The 19719-nt window shown below is 38.0% G+C and overlaps 3 protein-coding genes across 7 annotated transcripts in view; 1 reads left to right on the plus strand and 2 right to left on the minus strand.

Moving 5' to 3' along the window:
• plxnb1a (plexin b1a) overlaps window positions 1–3396 on the minus strand; it is a 79866-nt gene extending 76470 nt beyond the window's left edge. For 3 of the 4 annotated variants that reach the window (XM_079587850.1, XM_079587849.1, XM_079587847.1), the window contains exons 1-6: window positions 3200–3396; window positions 2826–2873; window positions 2317–2454; window positions 1960–2040; window positions 1764–1875; window positions 550–626 (exon numbers count right to left, since the gene is read on the minus strand). The gene's annotated coding sequence lies outside the window, so the exon portion shown is untranslated. The remainder of the gene's footprint in view (window positions 1–549; window positions 627–1763; window positions 1876–1959; window positions 2041–2316; window positions 2455–2825; window positions 2874–3199) is intronic. The other variant, XM_079587848.1, reaches the window with a different exon arrangement.
• A 122-nt stretch (window positions 3397–3518) lies between these two features.
• Window positions 3519–10958, plus strand: LOC306985524 (mitogen-activated protein kinase 14A). Its single transcript, XM_079587877.1, has 13 exons — window positions 3519–3669; window positions 4380–4668; window positions 5905–6034; window positions 7123–7181; window positions 7443–7554; window positions 7715–7744; window positions 8491–8538; window positions 9347–9461; window positions 9549–9620; window positions 9694–9773; window positions 9863–9941; window positions 10220–10393; window positions 10589–10958. Exons 2-13 carry the CDS (start codon window positions 4550–4552, stop codon window positions 10648–10650), a joined length of 1080 nt encoding a protein of 359 aa, XP_079444003.1. The 5' UTR covers window positions 3519–3669; window positions 4380–4549; the 3' UTR covers window positions 10651–10958.
• A 3379-nt stretch (window positions 10959–14337) lies between these two features.
• krt5 (keratin 5) lies at window positions 14338–18983 on the minus strand. Of its 2 annotated transcripts, none has more exons than XM_079587864.1 (9): window positions 18192–18983; window positions 16755–16963; window positions 16605–16665; window positions 16394–16489; window positions 16138–16302; window positions 15920–16045; window positions 15459–15679; window positions 15318–15373; window positions 14338–15191 (listed from the first exon to the last, which is right to left on the minus strand). In XM_079587864.1, exons 1-9 carry the CDS (start codon window positions 18753–18755, stop codon window positions 14929–14931), a joined length of 1761 nt encoding a protein of 586 aa, XP_079443990.1. In that variant the 5' UTR covers window positions 18756–18983; the 3' UTR covers window positions 14338–14928. The 2 variants fall into 2 exon arrangements, with proteins under 2 accessions (XP_079443990.1, XP_079443991.1); XM_079587865.1 differs by having other exon boundaries at window positions 15321–15373; window positions 18192–18879.
• Between the last annotated feature and the right edge of the window lie 736 nt (window positions 18984–19719).

The following is a 19719-nucleotide window of genomic DNA, read 5'->3' on the forward strand; positions in this document are numbered from 1 at the left end:
TCTATCTATCTATCTATCTATCTATCTATCTATCTATCTATCTATCTGTACTTGTTTATTTCACATTCACTTATATCAGCTCAAGTAGGTCTTCTTAACACTAATGTGAAATGGAAGCCTCATTCAGCTTTATAGAGGGGCTGACATGGGCAAGGTCATGTTTGGCCTAACTATCAATCCAAACAATGAAACTGAGTGGAAATGCTAAATAAAAAGTGTAGGGATCGAAACTGCAGGATATTTTAAATCAGTCGTCTTATTTAGGAAATGTCATAAGTCCACCTCTGATTTAATTACCCAACATTTTAAATATGAAACCTTTGCCTGTATATGTGTGGAATAGCCAGAGAGAAGAAGAGCCATGTTATGGGCTCATGGTCACACAGATGGTGGGTGTGTTGAGTAGGTGTTTGTTTGAGTGGGTGTGTCTGTGCGGTGGGAGTTCACAGTGTGCCAAAGAAAGAACACACAAACACATTCATGAAAACACACCCAATCGTGCCACACCTCTCGCCCAGCATCACAGTCATGCGACCAATCCCTATTCACCTCACAGTGGGCATCACAAAAACACAACCAATCTCCTGCCACCTCTGTGCCTCATGGGCAGTGAGTCTCCCCCACACCTTCAAAGTAAACCGACATCAAGGCCTCACTCTTTTCCACTAACACATCATGTTTATTTGACCATATCACACTGCTTTAATTGCTTTGAAAATCACTGTGTAATGGTGTATGTTTTGAATACGTGTATTGCAGTTATGGACACTTTCGGAGTACATTATCAGACGTGACAAAGAGACCTAAAGCCAAGATTGATTTCTACTTATATATTAGCCTACCATATATATATACAATCCTCCCTAAAATGACATTTACTTACCAAGCATTACCTGACTGAGCTGAATTAGAAGTACAAACGCCTAAAGATAAAAAAGAAAAGAAAGAAATGAATCTCACCTAAAACTTGTAATGCTGCCTAAAACCAGAAGAGGCCACCGTTGGTCAAATATTCAATTTATTATGACAGGCCCTAATTACACAGCCAACTTTTAGACACTATTCATAAATTATTTGCCTAAAAATACTATATATATTGTAGTTATCACTATTTACTACATTGAATATTATGATCATGTTTTTTTTAAGTCCAAATAAGTTTACATTTTTCTCAATTTTGCCTTGGGGAAAAAAAGACATTTTACATTAATGGGGAATGCTGGTTTCACAATGGTTTCCATTTTTATAACTTGCGACCTAAGTTAATATAATGGAATTTGACATTGATATATTGACATTGACTTGAGAAAAAAAAAAGTCTGTGTTCAACAGTTCATGAAGCAGTAAAAACTGAAGAGGAAAAAAATATATATATATCAAACCATTATTTTGCACACTTTTGGTAATTTAAACAATTATATATATATATATATATATATTTACAATTTTCTTTGATTTTCTTAAACAACCTGCCCCAACCTGACATGAAAAAAACCTGCTTTGTCATTGACCAGGTACTACAAAAATAAAAATAAAAATTTCAAAACAAAATGCTATTATAATTGTACATGAATATCCAACGCGACTTTCAAAAGAGCCAATAACAATATTCATAACATAGAAATGCCAGGTTTAGACAACCAGATTAGGAAGCAAGCAAGAAAAGAGGAGAAGTGAATGTGTGTATTTGTTTTATATGATATTGATCGTGGTGATATTATGAACATGTTTTTGCGTGTTTGAATTTGCCTTGAAGAACTGACCTTTGACCTTCTGTGAGAGAGTCTATTTATTCCTCTGAAATCCAGTGTTTTCTTACACACTGAAGCCAGAAGAAGAGGAATCTGCAAACACTACCTCTGTTTGATGTAACACCTGTATGTGGAAAACACATGTAACTGAATCACCTCAGGATTGACCCATTGCTAAACCCCGCCTTATAAAACCTTTCAGGCAAACCTTGGCAAATGCTGTCTGACAACAATGGATCTTGTCAAATGTGTGTTATTTTTATGTTTTGATCCCATCTTCTTTTGTGTTCTGCAGAAGAACGAATGTCATACAAGTTTAGAACGACATGAGCGTGAGTAAATGATAACAGTTTTCAAAGGACCAATGAGACAATTGTTGTACATGCAGCTTGAACTAATGTTTCCCGGAACCTCATGACTCTCTGACAAATAACAATGAGTCATATTATCTGAAGCAATGCCAACGTAGGCCTGTGTGGGACTGATGATCATCATCATCATCATCATCATGGCCTGTGTGGGAACTGATACGTAGGCTACGTATCATCATCATGGCACACTTTACCCTAGTGAATGTCATCTCTTCATGTCTTGTCCTTTGCTCATTTGCTCTATGGTCATGCTGGATGTCATCAGTCTCAGCCTCAAACGTCACACAGTCCGCCCACAGTCTGATCCATATTGCACACAAATCTGGAAAACACTTTTTTGATATAATAAGTTTCGATCTGATTTCCTTTTTATCACTCTGTCTGGAAACAAAGTTGAGTTACAAAGTCGGAGTAATACAACAGGTGCTTTTGAAGATGAAATAAGGTTAGTGACATCAAATCTCTAAATGATAATCAAGGTTTTATTTGAGACTGCCACAACATTATTTATGCGTTATAGTTTTTCCCACAGTTCTAAGGTATAAACATGTTTGATGGTCTCTTGCTGTTTAAGTGGGAGGTTCTTGACCAGACTTTATAACGTCAGGTCAAAGATAAGGCTACACAAGAGACAATACTGTTGAAAAGTTTGGGGTCCGTAAGATGTTTTTTTTTTTTTTTTTAAGAAGTCTCTTATGCTCACCAAGTCGGATCAGGATCAGGGTCCCCTGGTCTTCAGAGTCACATGGTCCTTCAGAAATATTTATAATATGCTGATTTGGTGTTTAAGAAACATTCCTTATTATCAATGATGAACAATGTTGTGCTGCTTAATATTTTTTATATAAAAAAATGTCAGGAATCATTGATGAATAGAAAATTCAAAAGAACAGCATTTGTTTGAAACAGAATTTTCAATGTAAAAGTATTTACTGTCACTTTTGTTCAATTGAATGTACCCTTGATGAATTAAGCATTATTTCCTTAAAAATAAATCTTGCAAAAAAATTGAACTGTAGTCTATAGCCTATAAAGTCTATAACAGATGGTTTAAAAGGTTCCATTGTGACAACTTACCCCAAATAGTGTGACAAGTAGTGCCCTGCTGCACTTTTAACATAAAGCTACCCAGTGAAATACACATTCAAGTAAACTGTAGGGCCTGTTCACGACACCGTTTTCAACTAAAAATGGAAAACTTTGTATGCGTTTTGGCCGTTCATTTACACGACAACTGCGTTTAGGGGACCAAACTTGTGAAAAAGGGTTCAAGCTGCTAGTTGTTCTCTTTGTAAAATAAAAAAATGCAAATTTGTGCGATACTGTGTGACGTCGTGCGCATTCGTAGTAGGCTACATGTTCACAAAGGGAGTCGGGACCATAGATAGGTCGGGACATCGGCACGCCAACTACTGGCCTGGCATGAATAATACAATACAGCGGATTTGCAGCTGAGTGGATTTGACATAATGATACACTTCAATGATCATCATGGGATTGAGAAAGATAAGGCATAGGCTACTTCATACAATTGTAAATATTAATGGGTAAGTTTCACATTCATAAAAATGAAAATGGTCGAGTCCAAACCTAACTTTTCTTGCTTTAAAAATGAGTTCAAGCTTTATTGTTCTGTTTTGTGTAATTGCACAAGTAAAAAGGCAAGCAGAGCTTATAGCATTGTAAACTGGTATGAGTATAAAATAGGCCTAGCACCCTTTTTCTGTTGTTTGTTATAATTTTTTTCTTGTCCGGCATTGTTTTATTTATTTATTTATTTTTACTTTGAATGATTATGTCTCAATGTATTGTTTGGTAAATGGCACCAAAAAAAAAAAAAAAAACGCAAAGGAAAAACGTGTCCGTTTTTATATAGGCCTAGTATTATATGTTTTAAAACCTACACAGGCTATAGTCTTCAGAAAGTGCAGAAAATATTAGGCCTATAGACTATTAGGACAAATATTTTAATATTTTCCAGTACAAAAAGATAGCTTCTACCAAAACACAGTTATACCGTTACCATGGCTCTAAATGGAATTTACCTCAAAGTGTTTTCAACTTCTTCCTGATATTTTGTTCAGTCTATTTCATTTTTTATGGTATCCCTGTGGTCAATAAAACCCTCAACTTCCTTGAAGTTCAACACGTTGTTGTTCAGGAATAAAGACAGAAGACAGTCAGGGTTATTCGACGCAAAAGACAATTGGTAACTGTTAAAATAATTTTTGTTGTTACTCTGGTTGGGCTTGAGCAGAACACAAGGACCCTCACCTTGGTCACGTGACGGTGAAGGTGCGTGGAGGTGGGCGTGTCCTCGCGACTCTGACTGGCGCTCACCTGGGTCTGGTCATGCTGTGATCAATCCGAGTGGTCGAACAGTGCTCTTCGACAGAAGTGGACACGAAGAATAAGGTGCACGTCTCCATGGCATCACCTCTGAAAACGGGATTCTACAAACTGGAGGTCCAGAAAACTACATGGGATGTTCCTGACCGATACACCTCACTCAAGCCCGTTGGCTCTGGAGCCTATGGGACTGTATGGTAAGAAAGGGGGCTTATGCTACTGTAGGTCAGATTTATATATGTGAAAGGGGAGCTTATATATGTTAAGGGGGGTTTATTCCACATGATAAGCGGCATTTATATATGGTGTTGGGCAATTAGAGATATTAAAAGATTTATATAGCCTATAAAAATGTTTTATACATAGATATAAAGGGGATTTATACATGCCAAATTCTGGAACTGATTTGGAATATGAAGCATATGAACACAGCCCTATTCAAATTCGACTATTCTAATAGTAAACAGTACATTAACAGTAAAAGTAGTATAGTAGATGTAATAATTCTGTCTTGAGTTTGCATGATGCATCATTGTTTTTACAAACACTGTCGAGCACCACAAACTACTGTTATGTTTATTATGCAGATGTAGAGATTGAGTAATATGATTTGCTATATGCATCTATGACATAGACTTGAGAGTGAGTGAGCCTTAGGTAAAATAAACAGCTGTGGACTCGCATACTTGAGGGACAGGTTTCAGCACGTTTGCTGATAACAGAAATTCCACCAAAATACTGACACTGTCTCAATCAATATAGCTCTCCTCAGTTATGAGCCTGTATACGTTTATTAATTTATAAGGACAATACACATTAGTTATGTGCCAGTATTAGCTAATCTCCAACTGTAGTCCTTTGGCCAGATGTTAAAACAACTATAAAACATTACAAATTACAGGCATTTTATTTTATGTAAAGAATATGCTTTAAATACCACAGTTGTTTTGGTATTGGAATCAGACCTTGTGATAATACAAATGTCTAAACAAATACAATAAAAGCTATTAAAAAATTTTTTTTAAAACCTCAAGCAAATATCAGAACAATTCTTGGCACAAGAAGTAATGGCCTTTAGCTGTATTTTTTAACTGTTTACAGTATAGCCTTTATAGTATATAGCAACTGTTATAAGTTATATAAGATTCAACTCATTGTTTTAAAGTCAGTTTAATGTTATTTAAGTTTAAATGACTTAAACATTCAAGTTGATTGTACTTAAAAAAAAATATTATTATTATTATTTAAATATACGCATGAAAGCTACATCTTTAGCTCTAATTTCTATAACATTTCTTTATACCGTGATTGAATATAGTGAAAATATATTTGAGTTTTTTTAGCTGTATGATATAGTGCTTGCATGCCATCTCTCTGTGAAAATGTCAAATGAATGTGTGATGTGATGGTTTCTAATGATAACTTCTGTGCAGTTCTGCAGTCGACCAGAAGACAAAGGAACGGGTGGCCATTAAAAAGCTTTACAGACCCTTCCAGTCTCTGATCCATGCCAAACGTGCCTACAGAGAGCTCCGGCTGCTCCGTCACATCCAACACGACAATGTAAGTCTCAAATTCCCAAGAGGAGGACAAGAAATCTAGGATAGTATTAAATATCGTATGTTTCTGTATTTTTTACAGAAACTTCTTTACAGAAAGTCTTCCTTATGGCAGCCTCCCTCATAATTGATGAACTTTCATCCATCATTTAGACCAGAGCTTTAACATTTGTTTTGTATGTATGTAGTTTGTAATAGCATCATAATCCTTCCGTCAATTGAAAGAGAATGAAAAGATTTCTTGACACTACTGTTGTGAAAGCCCCCCTTTATCTTCTCAAACCGGTTTCTGTGCTTAGTAAACAGTACGCCTGACCTCACACTGATGTAGGTTTGTAGAGGTTTTAGATTCATTTATGCAATTTGTTATCCAGTTAAGTTACTGGAATTACAAATTCATTGTTATTTGTTTGAAAAGTTTTTGATTTTTTTTTAAACAGCAGCAAATAAACATTTATCTGCAAGCAGCAATTATAGGATCAAGCACAAAAGTACATTCAGGTTCGCATACATTTGTGTGGTCATGACAAGTGTTTTTGAATACAATCAGTTAAGAAGATCAATATTCCTTTTAAAGGGATAGCCCACCCAAAAATGATCATTCTGTCATAATTTACTCACCCTTGTGTTGTTCCAAAACTGTTATTAATTTCTTGCTTGTTATAAAAAATATGTTATTTAGAAGAATGTTGTTAACCAAAGAGTTTCTGGTCCTCATTGACTTTCATAGTAATTTATTTTACACTATGGAAGTCAATGGGGGACAGCAGCTGTTTAGTTACCAACATTCTTCTAAATGTCTTCCTTTATGTTCACCAGTAGGAAGAAATTGATCGTGAATAAATAATGACAGAATTAAAAGATTTCGGTGAACTATCCATTTAAATCCAATTCTGTTTGGCTTGGTCTGCAGATGATCTAAAGCACTTTATAGGAGGAGTATTAACAGAACACTAATCTGGTCAAATTGTTGACCTTGACTATTTTTAATCATTGTAATCCATTCTTGGGATAAATTATATTGTCCTTCGAATCATAATGAATGATGTTTAACAATTCATTAATTGGTAATGAATATTCTTCTTCCTCTAGGTGATCTGCCTCCTCAATGTCTTCACCCCTCATTCCTCGCTGGAGAAATTTGATACTTTGTGAGTGTGGGGATGAACCGAACGCATTCCTGTGCAGAAAGATTGCGCTTGTCACGACAGGCTGAGGGATGCAGTGCATGCATGTGTGTGTGTGGATGTATTTGTGTGTGAGTGAGAGGATGTGCTCCATACAGAGGTTTTATGGCCATTTAAAGTTGATTTGTGTGATTTCTTTTTTGTTCTTTTTTGAATCCCAGCTTCACTAAATTAGAAACTTTAGCACTGAAAATGCTTACATTTTCTAATGTTTCCCCCCCCCAGCTATATGGTGATGCCATTTGTAGCGCAGGATCTTAGCCTCATAATGAAGAAGAAACGCTTAACCAACAAAGTCATCATATACCTGTTCTATCAGATACTGCGAGGACTCAAGGTCTGCCTTGTTTCTATTTAAACTCTTCCTTTCTTCTGTATGTCCTTTTTTTTATGCCTTCGATAGATGTCATACACTAACTTCCTTGTAAACCACTTATTGATGACATTGACACATGAATATTGAATGATATTGCAGCTAATAATATGTTTTTCCTCAGTATATCCATTCTGCTGGGATTATTCATCGGGTATGTACTATGTAGAGTAAATATTCATAAATAGTCATAAATATACACTACCGTTCAAAAGTTTGGGGTCAGTAAGATTGTTTTTATGTTTTTGAAAAAAAGTTTGCCTTTATTTGATACAGTAAAAATAGTAATATTGTAAAATATCAATACAAATTAAAATACCTGTTTTCTATTTTAATATATTTTGAAATGTAATTTATTCCTGTGATGCAAAGCTGAATTTGGAGCATCATTACTTCAGTCTTCAGTGTCACATGATCCTTCAGAAATCATTCTGATATGATGATTTGATGCTCAAGAAACATTTCTGATATTATAAGTGTTGGAATCAGTTGTGCTGCCTAAGCAGTGTAAACTGCTTTTTTTTTTTTTTTTATTATACTAGATTATTTGATGAATAGAAGGTTCAAAATAACAATATTTATAACATTTTAACATTATAAATGTCTTTACTGTCACTTTTGATAAATGTAGTGTGTGTGTCTGTGTGTCTGTGTGTGTGTGTGTGTGTGTGTGTGTGTGTTTGTTTTTTGTGTGTGTGTGTGTGTGTGTTTGTTTGTTTTGTTTGTGTGTGTGTGTGTGTGTGTGTGTGTGTGTGTGTGTGTGTGTGTGTGTGTGTGTGTGTGTGTGTGTGTGTGTGTTTGTTTGTGTGTGTGTGTGTGTGTGTGTGTGTGTGTGTTTTTGTGCATGTAAATGCAGTCCCTGATGAAACTTGATGAAATGACACTAGTATCTTGTTTCAGGATCTTAAGCCTAGTAACCTCGCAGTGGATGAGAACTGTGAATTAAAGGTAAACATAATGATCATGAAATAAAACAGCAAAATAATAGTAAATATATTACAAATAATATTACAAAAATTATTATTTGTTTCACTACTGCTTTCCCCCCTCCTCATTAAACCTTTCCTCATTCCTTGAAAAAAAAAAAGTATTTAAAGGGGCCATATTATATTATATTATGCCTTTTTCAAAGTATTGATTTAGTTTTTGTACTCTACTAGAATAGGTTTTCATGCTTGAATGTTTAAAACATTATTTTTCACATATTTGACATTGTTGCTGCACCTCTCTTCCCAGTCTGTCAGTAACGCCAGAGATGGTATTGTTATTGGGAAATACGTGGCTCTACCACTGGAAAAAGCGTAACGGCTAACTTGGATCAGGTGTTTCTTGATAACCAATCACAGTACAGCCTTCAATGTCATTGAATTTGGTTTCAGAGTTGTGCGACAGTCGATCACTGTTTGCGGATAGCCGGATACCATAGAAATGAATGAGAAGTGCTGTAAACTGAATCATTCCTGTCGCGCAATTTTCCGTGACTTCTCTTATAACAGCATTTTTTTTTTCGGCCTAAAAATAGATCAATCCAAAACTAATGTTTACGAACAAACATGCTGAAGATTGGCGAACAAGCTGTCGATTCATTAAATTATAAGCTATTTCCTCACAAAGGTTTTTTTTTTAGCATGGTGATGTCCTCCATTGACATCCATTTAAAAAACGGCCTCTTGTCTCCTTCTCTGCGGATCCCTTTAAGCAATAAGAAAGGTTTGGAAAAGTGGCTTATGTGGCCTGTTTTTACACTATTTGTTAGATTCTGGACTTTGGACTGGCAAGACACGCGGAAACTGAGATGACGGGCTATGTGGTGACACGCTGGTACAGAGCCCCCGAAATCATTTTCAACTGGATGCATTATACTCAAACAGGTGACCTTTGACCCTTTCATCATTGACCCGCCCAACACATTGTGTAGAAGGCGATTTAAAGTCACATTTTTACTGTTCTTTGTTTAGTTGATGTTTGGTCTGCTGGCTGCATCCTGGCCGAGATGATAACAGGAGAGGTGCTTTTCCCAGGCAGTGACAGTATCCTTTCTCTTTCCTCGCTTTTTAAATATGTCTGTCGAGCAAAAGACTATTCCTTAACGTTATTGTTTAGGTATTGACCAGCTGAAGAAGATCCTCAGCCTGACAGGCACACCAAGCTCAACGCTTGTTATGAAAATGCAAAGCAAAGATGTAGGCATATACCGTCAGACGTCTGTTATTGTCTATTTTAGGAATATTTTTCGAGTCTGTTTGTCGTTATTGTGTTGATGTGTTGGCAGGCTCAGTCATATGTCCGCTCACTTCCAGTCCAAAAGAAAAAGGCTTTCAAAGAGGTCTTTTCTAGTATGGATTCTACTGGTATGTTAACAACTATATTCATTTCACTTTTCTAAACATTTTAAACCTAAAACCAATAGCACCCAGTAATTATTAACTAACAGCTTTATGTGTGTGATATTGCATTGTTTTGAATGGGTAGAAGTCGCCCTCTAGTGGTAGACTACTACATTAGCTACTATATTGCTATGATAGGTGTTATTATTTTGGCTTCGTAAAGCCAGTATATAAGCTTGTCCCATCTCTGTTGCATCTTTAACTGTATTTCAGCTTTGATTTAATGCGTGTTCCATCCACAGCCACTGATCTGTTGGAAGGCATGCTAGTTTTGGACCCGGAGGTCAGACTTACAGCAAAAAACAGCCTTTCACATCCATATCTGTCTGAGTACCATGACCCTGAAGACGAGCCTGTGTCTCCGGCATACGATGATTCTTTTGAGAGTCTGGAGCTGGCCGTCAGCGAATGGAAGAGTGAGAGCACACACGCGCACACACACACACACACACACACACACACACACACACACGCACACACACACACACAAGACTCACTTAAAAGTCTTCTGTACTCTGTTGAACCTGCTTTAAATACATTTCTAAATTATCATGTTGTTCTTGAGGTGTATTTGTATTTAAAGCTACTCTGCCTTTTTTTATGTCTCACAGGTCTTATCCACATGGAGATCATGACTTTTGACCCAGACAACCCCAGAGTGACTGCAACATAATACCTCACCTTTACATCACCAGAACACACTCTAAAGAATTACAGACACTGATGAACTATTGTTTGCTGCTTTTTTCAAACACCATTAGCCAGATATCTTTAACACCTGTTGTTATCAAGCAACAGTTTACTAGATATCTAGATATAAATCCCTTTTTGTTATCAAACACTTAACTGGCTATCTTCAAACATAGATATTGACTACATCAAGTGTGTAAACCAACTTTTAAAGTAGGCTATGTACTCAAGTATTTTAAGATAATGAAATGAGGAAAGATAAAAGTGTAAAAAATAAATGATTATTTTCTGGATGTCTGTGTGCTATCTTTATATTATATTATATAAAATTATATTATATTGACGTATTAATATTATATTGAGGTAACACTTTATTTTACAGTGTCAGTTATAGATTTTACATGTAGTTACTGTAGTAATACTATAAATTATGCATAATTACATGGAATTAACCCTTATCCTGACCCTATATAAGTACATGTACTTAATTTTTATAGCTCAGTACTTACATGTATAATAAAAAAATTACATTTTTAGCTGTTTCCTTTTCTACTCCTAACCTAATTGTAATGTATTTACTTATTTGTTGTCTTTTTACTTGTTTCATTTCTTTTTACATTTTTAAAAATATATATTTTCCATGAACCTATTAAATTAACCCATAGGCCTACTTTCTTTAATAAACAATCGGGCGTTAGTTAGACGTCTAGGCCTAGTAAAATTGACAAATACCCGTTAGGGGACGCTATTAAGTAAAGTTAGTAATTTTAAGTTACAAGTTTCCATTGAACAATTCCGATCTGCTTTGACATTTCCTGCACCGTTAAGGATGTAGCCTATATTTGATTTTGAATCTGCGGGATGATAGTCAGTGTGTCAAGAAGCTGTATCAGGTTTGTTTGTTTGTTTGTATTGGTATTATTTGACCTGCTCGCGAGGTCTTCACTCTGATAAATCAATCAACGGCTTTCAACAGAGGGTAGTTATCTCTCAAAGGACATTTACTATCAGGTTTATACACTTAAACAACAACAGAATTGTCCTTTTAAAGCAGTACGAGTAATACTGACCAGCCAGCTAAACCCTCACTGAATGGAAGCTTAGTTTGCCTGTTGTAACCAGATATCTTGGCTCTGCTTGGTTGGTCAGGTGTGTTTTTAGGTCCTATGGGAACGTCTTTGAATTGTGTTTGGCTAGTGTTTATCTGTTTAGCCAACACATGTTTAATGTGTAGTGTACATTTAACAGCGATATTTAACCCTCTGAAGTGTTGTGACTTTTGTAACCTGCATGTTTTCTGAGTGTAGGATTGGATATTGAGTCTGTTGCCCTTTCCACCCTTGAGGTGACGACGTCATTTTCCCCTATTGCACCAGCGTCAAGTCCTAACCTAGTCAGTATTGAGAACAGTAATGGATGAGTTTTTCGATATTCAGTTTGAAACGTTTTACATTTGTTCCCCACAGACTCCAACAGTACATATATGGATCTAGAATAAAATAAATGTTCTTGCTTGTACAACCCCAAATCTAGAAATGTTGGGGCGTATTGTAAAATGCAAGAAAATCAAGAATCTGTGATGTTAATTCTCTTTAACCTTTATTTAACTGACAAAAGTACAAAGAAAAGTTTTCACTGACTAACTTGAGAGTATTTTGTGTTGCAAATTTTGATTTTGATGGACGCAAAACACTTAAAAAAAAACTTGTGACAGAGGCATGTTTAACAACGTGTCACATCACCTTTCATTTTAATTAAACGTTTGGGAATTGAGGATGATAATTGTTGAAGTTTTGCAAATGGATTTTTGGCCCAATTTCACCTGATAAAAGTCAGCTGCTCAACAGTCTGTGGTCGTCGTTGTCTGAATGTATGACCATGATGGGTCATACATTTTCAATAAGAGACAGATCTGGACTGCAGGCAGCCAGTCAAGCACATCCGCTCGGTTTAGAGTGTCTAGGAGCCACTCTGTTTTAGCATGTGCAGAATGAGGCCTAGTACCTGGTACCTTCACACATGCAAGCCACCCATGCCGTTTGCACTGATGCGCCCCCATACCATGACAGATGTTTGCTTTTGCACCTGTCGCTGATGAAAGTCTGGATGGTCCCTTTCGTCTTTGGGACTGAGAACTCAAAGTCAGTTTTTCCCCAAAACAAGCTGAAATGTGGACTCATCTGACCGCAGCTCACGTTTCCACTGTGTTTTGGATCATCTGAGATGAGCTCGGGCCCAGAGAACTCGCCAGCATTTCCGCATTGAACAGATGTATAGCTTTCTCCCTGCGTAACAGAGACTCAAGCGGCATTTCTGGATGCAGCAGCAGACTCTGTTTAAGTGACAATGGTTTTCCAAAGTACTCCCGAGCCCATGTGGCTGTATTTAACAGAGTAGCATGATGGTTTCTCATGCAATGCCATCTGAGGGCTCAAATGTTTCCTGCCTTTCCCTGCATGTACAGAGATTTCTTGGGATTCCCTGAATCTTTTCACAATGTTATGTATGGTAGAAGGTGAGAGACCTAAATTCTTTGCAATCTTGCATTTAGAAATGTGATTTTTGAATTGTTTGACAAATCTTTCATGATAGTTGTCGCAAAATGATGAGCCATGACCATCTTTTGCTTGCAAAGACTGAGATGCTCCTTTTACACTCAATCATAATATTACATTCAATTAAATTCATGTTTATTTGTATAGCACTTTTCACAATACACATACTTTCAAAGCAGCTTTACAGAAAGTGCATGAGTCCATATTACAATTTAGAGTGATCTGTTATCAGAGGTAACTAAGTTATGTATTTCAGAAATGTACATATACAAAATCACAGTTAGCTAAAAATGAATTTAAACAATGTAATAATTGCAGAAACAATGAGCTCATTGAAGTAATGAATACTTGTTTGTTAACAAATGATTATAAATAATACCCTCACCTACAATTCACCTACTTATTATACTTATTGGACTGTTTCATAAGTGTTTAATTTGGATATTCTATACGCTTTTCACTTTTATTTAGCCTCTGTCCCAACTTTTGTGGAGTGTGTTGCAGTCATCAAAAACAAAATCTTTTGTCAGTTAAAGAAAGAAAGATTAAAGAGAATTAACAAATCATAGATTATTGATTTTATTACATTTTACAAAATGTCCCAAACTTTTCTGGATTTCGGGTTGTATAATTATTTTATTTATAATTGCTGGTCTTGCAGCTTTGTCCCTTTAAAAAAACATAGTCCTCAAGGTATTTAAAATAATACTGTGGTATTACTATGGTACCTTTGTTGTATGTTTTGGTACATTTTGTTACTGATCCATGTTTTTTGAAAGGATGAATTCAAAATATGTGTCAACAATTTCAGGGTGATAACTGTCCTGTTATAATAATGAAGACAAAACAGCTAATTAAAAGAATGAAATGATATATATATACTTTTTACCTGGTAGTATTTAAACTTTTTAGATTTAAACTTTTTGTGAAAATGGTATAAAACGTTTTTGAAACCATAGACTACTTAGTTTTTTATATTCCTTTTCTTGATTGTGGACACTACTGGATGTCATTGACTCATATACAGTTATGATTAAATTATTTAAGTTGCATTTGTATTTTCCTATGTTGTGTAAAAGAGAAAGGTCGATGAAATAAAAACTAAAGACAAGTGATTGTATATAACCTTGATTTATTGATGGATGAATACAACATTTTTGACAGAACAGCTCATCAGCCCATCATCCAAAATCAGGGAAAGAAAAAAGTAAAAGTTACTCCTCTCTGTGGGAAGTAAAATCTCAAATGAGTAGCTTTTGTTGCACTATAATGAAGCAGAAGCATTATAAATGCTGGTTGTAGTGACAAGGAATTTTAAGTCAGTTGAAAAGCCATTTATTTTATGTGCATTTAATGCTTACATGCTTTGACAGAGCAACAAAAGCTATTCAGCCAGAAAAAATACTTGAGCTCCATGCTTTGTCTCTCTTATTAGCTCTTTTCCGCATCCCCTAAAGGACAATTTTTACTCTGGCTGAGGAGCGATGCCAAGAGGAAACAACTAGAATCAAAAACAGCACGGTGAATGTGAAAAGCCGCTCCGCAGGTACAGTATATAACACTTTGACATTAGAGTCTCTTTGGGTCACTGTGGATTGTGGGGGTTAAACGCATAAAAAATTTTATGAACATTGAAATGTGAAGTGAAAAGATCTTGTTGCCCAGGTGGTAGATGATATTAGGTAGGGGGAACTGGGTGGACGAGTTTAGAAGCGACGCTTCTGGCTGGACTGCACTACAGAGGAGCGGGACATTGACATTTGACCACCGCCGCCGCCGCCACTCATGCTCATGCTGGAGCCACCGCCATATCCAAAGCCACCGCCGCCGCTGCCACCACCGAAGCCGCTGCCGCCACCACCGTAGCTGCTGCCACCACCGTAGCTGCCGCCGCCGCCGCCACCGCCACTGCCGTAGCCGCTGCCACCACCGAATCCGTAGCCGCCACCGCCGCCGCCGCCACCACCACCTGTGAACCAACAAACAAATACATTAGTTATACCGAACACCAATGCAGTTTATAACAGCAATTTATGTGCTGAATCTGATAATGTATTTTTATCTAATTTAAAGATAAAAAATATAGTAAGCTTACTGCTGCTGCTCGACTCCTGAATGTGGATGGTTGCAGAACTTCCACCAGAAGCAATCCTGACAAAATGAAAAGAAAATAAATGTCAATGTCTACATAAAGATGAATTTCAAGAGAAATTAATTTTTTTGAAAAGTGACTGACCTGGTCTCCTCTCCTTCCAGAAGCTTCCTGTATGTTGCAATCTCAATGTCCAAGGCCAGTTTGACATTCATGAGCTCCTGGTACTCACGCACCTGGCGCGCCATATCCTGCTTTGCTCTTTGTAGGGCCTCCTCCAGTTCCTTAATGCGGAGCTTGGCATCCTTCACTGCCAGTTCTCCACGTTCCTCAGCCTCAGCGATTTGAGATTCCAGGTTGGCACGCTGAGCAATTCAAAGAAGACATTACAACTTTAGTTTTTAGCAGCACTTCTACATTATTCCTGTTCTTTTCTGTAGGAACTCCTTTACATTATTCCCAACATAACATACACGATCATTTCGATCATTGGAAAAACCTTTATTTAAAAGTACATTTAGTATACACTAAGGAGTTGGTTGTCAATCTAATTCAGGCCAAAACCTCATCCAAAGACTAACACTAAAGACTAAAAGACTACTTACTTGTCCCTTGACAGCTTCAATTTCATTCTGAAGTCTGCTGATCATGCGGTTCAGCTCAGCAATTTCAGCCTTGGTGTTGCGAAGGTCATCTCCATATTTGCCAGCAGATGACTGCATCTCCTCGAACTAGAAGGTGAAAAGAGAGGCATTGTCATTCGGATCTGTCTGTTGGTTGCTTAAAAATAGTGTTTGTTTGATACTTGAAGTCTTTTTCTCACCTTCTGTTTGTACCACGACTCAGCTTCAGCGCGGCTGCGGTTGGCAATGTCCTCATACTGAGCACGGACCTCTGCAACGATGGAGTCCATGTCCAGGTTGCGACTATTGTCCATTTCCACAATGACTGATGTGTCTTTGATCTGTCCCTGGAGTTCGCGCAGCTCCTAAAATTGCAAGGATAAGGTATAAGGCATTGAGATAAATCTAACATTGAAAACTAGCATTGCAGTCATCATAGTTCCATCAAACGCTCACCTCCTCAAAGATGGCTCTAAGGAAGTTGATTTCATCTTGAAGGGAATCAACCTTGGCCTCAAGCTCAACCTTGTTCATGTAAGCAGCGTCAACATCCTATAAAGAAATGTACAATATAAGCTCAATATAATGGGTGGACTCTACAATCAAAATAATTTGAATATAATAAAAAATTTAACCAGGGGGCCAAGAAAGTAGCCAGTGGTATTACCTTCTTGAGCAGGACAAATTCATTTTCCACTGCGGCACGCTTGTTGATTTCATCCTCATATCTGCAAAGATAAGTTTTCCATTTTAGCAAATTCATTGTGAAATTATACTATTCACACAAAGTGTGTTCTTGCACAGCTACTGTACTTACTTGTTCTTGAAGTCCTCCACCAAATTCTGCATGTTCTTCATCTCTCCTTCTAGCTTCATCTTCTCATTACCAAGTCCATCAAGCTGTCTGCGCAGGTTGGAGATGTAGGCCTCGAACATGGCATCGATGTTGGAGCGGGTGGTAGTCTGGTCCTGCAGTAAACTCCATTTTGTCTCAAGAACTTTGTTCTGCTGCTCTAGGAAGCGCACCTGTATTTGAAATAAACCAATAAAGGATTTTAATAAATGGCTTTATTAGGGGAGAAAAGGCATCAAGACCTTTTGATATGGCATTACTTATGCCACAGGATGTGTCTTCTGTAATTATCAAGCACACCTCTTATTGCATATCCAGACTTGTATTGACACACCTTTGGCAACTTAAAAAAAAAAAAATAGCATATGTGACATGCCGTGTTGGCCAGCACAACTTCTTGGAGTAACTGTCCTGTTAATATGAACACTCCCCTTTGAGATCATAAATATGACACCACAACATGTTTAGACTCTCTGTGCTATTAAAACAATGTTTCCCTCCCGGCATAAAGGCGAGGCTCCTAGGAGACCTGTGCCAAATGGCAAGCCTTAACAGAGATGATATGCCACACCTTTACCCCCAGGTGCTAACTGTACTCACCGTTCTGCATATTCATGAGATGTAATTAATAATGTTTACAACCTCACAATTACTTTAAACGTGCAGAATTCACATTAAAAGAACAAAGCAGTGATGGCATCAGTAGTTATTTGAGCTACATGATTGCTGATCATATCTCTTGTCAGAATCATACAAATGGGTGTAGCACCTACAGTAGGGGTGAAATTTACAAGGTGTGGTTACATAGTGAACTCCCCAAAGGTCTCAGAGAATCAAAATAGGAAAATAGGTTTGTTTAAGAAAAAAATAAAATGATTATTAAGACCTACATGAAGTTACAGCAATGAGATTTTTAGGACCATTTTATGCCAGGTATTACTTTGAGTACTGCACACATCTGCATTGCTGCCATAGGGATAGAAGAAAAACTTGATCCATGCCCTTATTTGGATTGGATCAGTCATTGGATCTCATCTGGCTTGGGTTTCCAAACTCACCCTCAAAGAACAAGAACAATTGTATACAAGGAAAGCAACTCAAGCCTGTGCTAAGATATAGACTTTGACTGCTTGACTGAAGTTGAGTGATAATGAAGCATATGCAATGGCACCCAGTCTCCTACTGTGTGTACTTACTGTTACACTGAATCTGACACTAGCAGGATTTCTGGGTGCAAGTGACTGGCTGTGAAATATTTAATGAGCAGAACCCAGATCATATGAAGGCCCTTGAAATGTGTGCACGTAAACCAAACGTTCAAATGAATAGTCGAAATGTCAGATGTGCAAGATCAGATTGTTGTGTTGTACAGCTGTGTAAGTTTGCAAAGAGAAGACTAACCTTGTCAATGAAGGAAGCAAAGCGGTTGTTGAGGTTCTTGATCTGCTCTTTCTCCTGGGTGCGGACAACTTGGATGTTGGGGTCGATTTCTAGGTTCAATGGAGCTAGGAGGCTCTGGTTGACTGTGACAGCTGTGATGGGTGCCATACCGCCTTGACCGAATCCTCCACCAAATCCACCACCACCACCGCCGAATCCTGCACCACCACCGCCGAATCCACCACCACCACCGCCGAATCCACCACCGCCGAATCCAGAACCACCGCCGAATCCAGAACCACCGCCGAATCCACCACCACCGAAGCCACCTCCTTGACCTCCTCCAAAGCCACTGCCGCCGCCGCCAATGCTGTAGCTGTAGCTTTGTCCAGATCCTCCTCCAAAACCTCCGCCACCGCCGCCACCACCACCGCCGGAGCGACGGAATGACACAGAGCTCATCCTGCTGCCCATGGGTGCTGCGCTGGCAGACATGCTAGAGAAGCTCTTCCTAACACCTCCACCACCAAAGCCGCCGCTCATGCTTCCACCACTGGAACTGTAGGAAGTTTTGATCGAAGTCATGACTGCTGTTGTCTATGAGGGGGTGAGGATCGGACAGAAAAAGAGCAGGAGGAGACAGAGAGATCCAGAGCAGGTGAGCTCACTAAGAGGAAAGTTAAATCCCTCTAAGTGCCTTCTTCAATGAGTGCAGGGGCTTTTATACCTCTTGTGCCACGGGAGGGGTTCATCTGGCCACTCCTCTTTCAGCCTCAGGCTCCTGTCCTTTCGCCCCTCTCCAAGTGATACATACACCCATCTTGCTAGGCTGGTATGGGAGTACTTTCAGCACAGAGGGCCACACCCTACCTTACATGCACACACACTCACATAAAGTGAAGAGATTAAGGAGCAAAAGGGAGTAGAAAAACAAGGTCACAACTTTCTGAAATTCTACACAGCCTCTTTTTGCACCTACTACAAAACTTTTGTATTTTACAAGTGCTCTGTAATCCAAAACACCATAGTTATTGGCCAGATGGCATTCTATAAATTAATGCATGGTAAACTATAAACAACTCCATGCATATTTCATGAATTTGGGAGGGACAGGGCTCTCTGTTTGCTTTAAGCAGCGTGCAGGAGTATTAAATAGGGGAATATTTGATGAAGAGCTTGAATGTTGAAGCTTGGCGCTCGTCCTGAAAGCCATTGTGACCTGCAGGGTCCTCTTTCCAGTCAAACAATCAAGCTACTGTTCTCTCACCTCAATGGCTCTGTCACGAACACTACTTCACCACCTTGTTCATGTGGTTCCCAGAGGGCTGATGCAGTTGCATGCAAAGTAGATTTTTATGTTAGCTCGTAATAAAACACATGGCGCAAACTTTAATGGGATTGTATACAGCATTGTTTTCATTTTGATAGTTACAGGTAAGTGTCAGAACTCACAGCAGTACATGGTGACTGCAAGCGCAGTGTGGTTATTTTTGTAGCTGTCCTTAGGTGGCATTATTTAGCAACGTGTGCTGCTTTTGTTAGCATGTCA

The sequence above is a fragment of the Phoxinus phoxinus genome (genome assembly GCF_949152265.1).
Source record: "Phoxinus phoxinus genome assembly, chromosome: 18".
NCBI lineage: Eukaryota > Metazoa > Chordata > Actinopteri > Cypriniformes > Leuciscidae > Phoxinus > Phoxinus phoxinus.

What these genes read in the sequence shown, in the direction of transcription:
- LOC306985524 (XM_079587877.1), top strand. Translation starts at nt 4,550, where the DNA reads ATGGCATCACCTCTGAAAACGGGATTCTACAAACTGGAGGTCCAGAAA. An exon ending in CTGGAGAAATTTGATACTTT is followed by an intron (nt 7,182 to 7,442) that starts GTGAGTGTGGGG and finishes TCCCCCCCCCAG; the next exon opens with CTATATGGTGATGCCATTTG. An exon ending in TTCTAGTATGGATTCTACTG is followed by an intron (nt 9,942 to 10,219) that starts GTATGTTAACAA and finishes TTCCATCCACAG; the next exon opens with CCACTGATCTGTTGGAAGGC.
- krt5 (XM_079587864.1), bottom strand. Translation starts at nt 18,755, where the DNA reads ATGACTTCGATCAAAACTTCCTACAGTTCCAGTGGTGGAAGCATGAGC. An exon ending in GTGGAGGACTTCAAGAACAA is followed by an intron (nt 16,666 to 16,754) that starts GTAAGTACAGTA and finishes TTATCTTTGCAG; the next exon opens with ATATGAGGATGAAATCAACA. An exon ending in CTGGAAGGAGAGGAGACCAG is followed by an intron (nt 15,374 to 15,458) that starts GTCAGTCACTTT and finishes TCATTTTGTCAG; the next exon opens with GATTGCTTCTGGTGGAAGTT.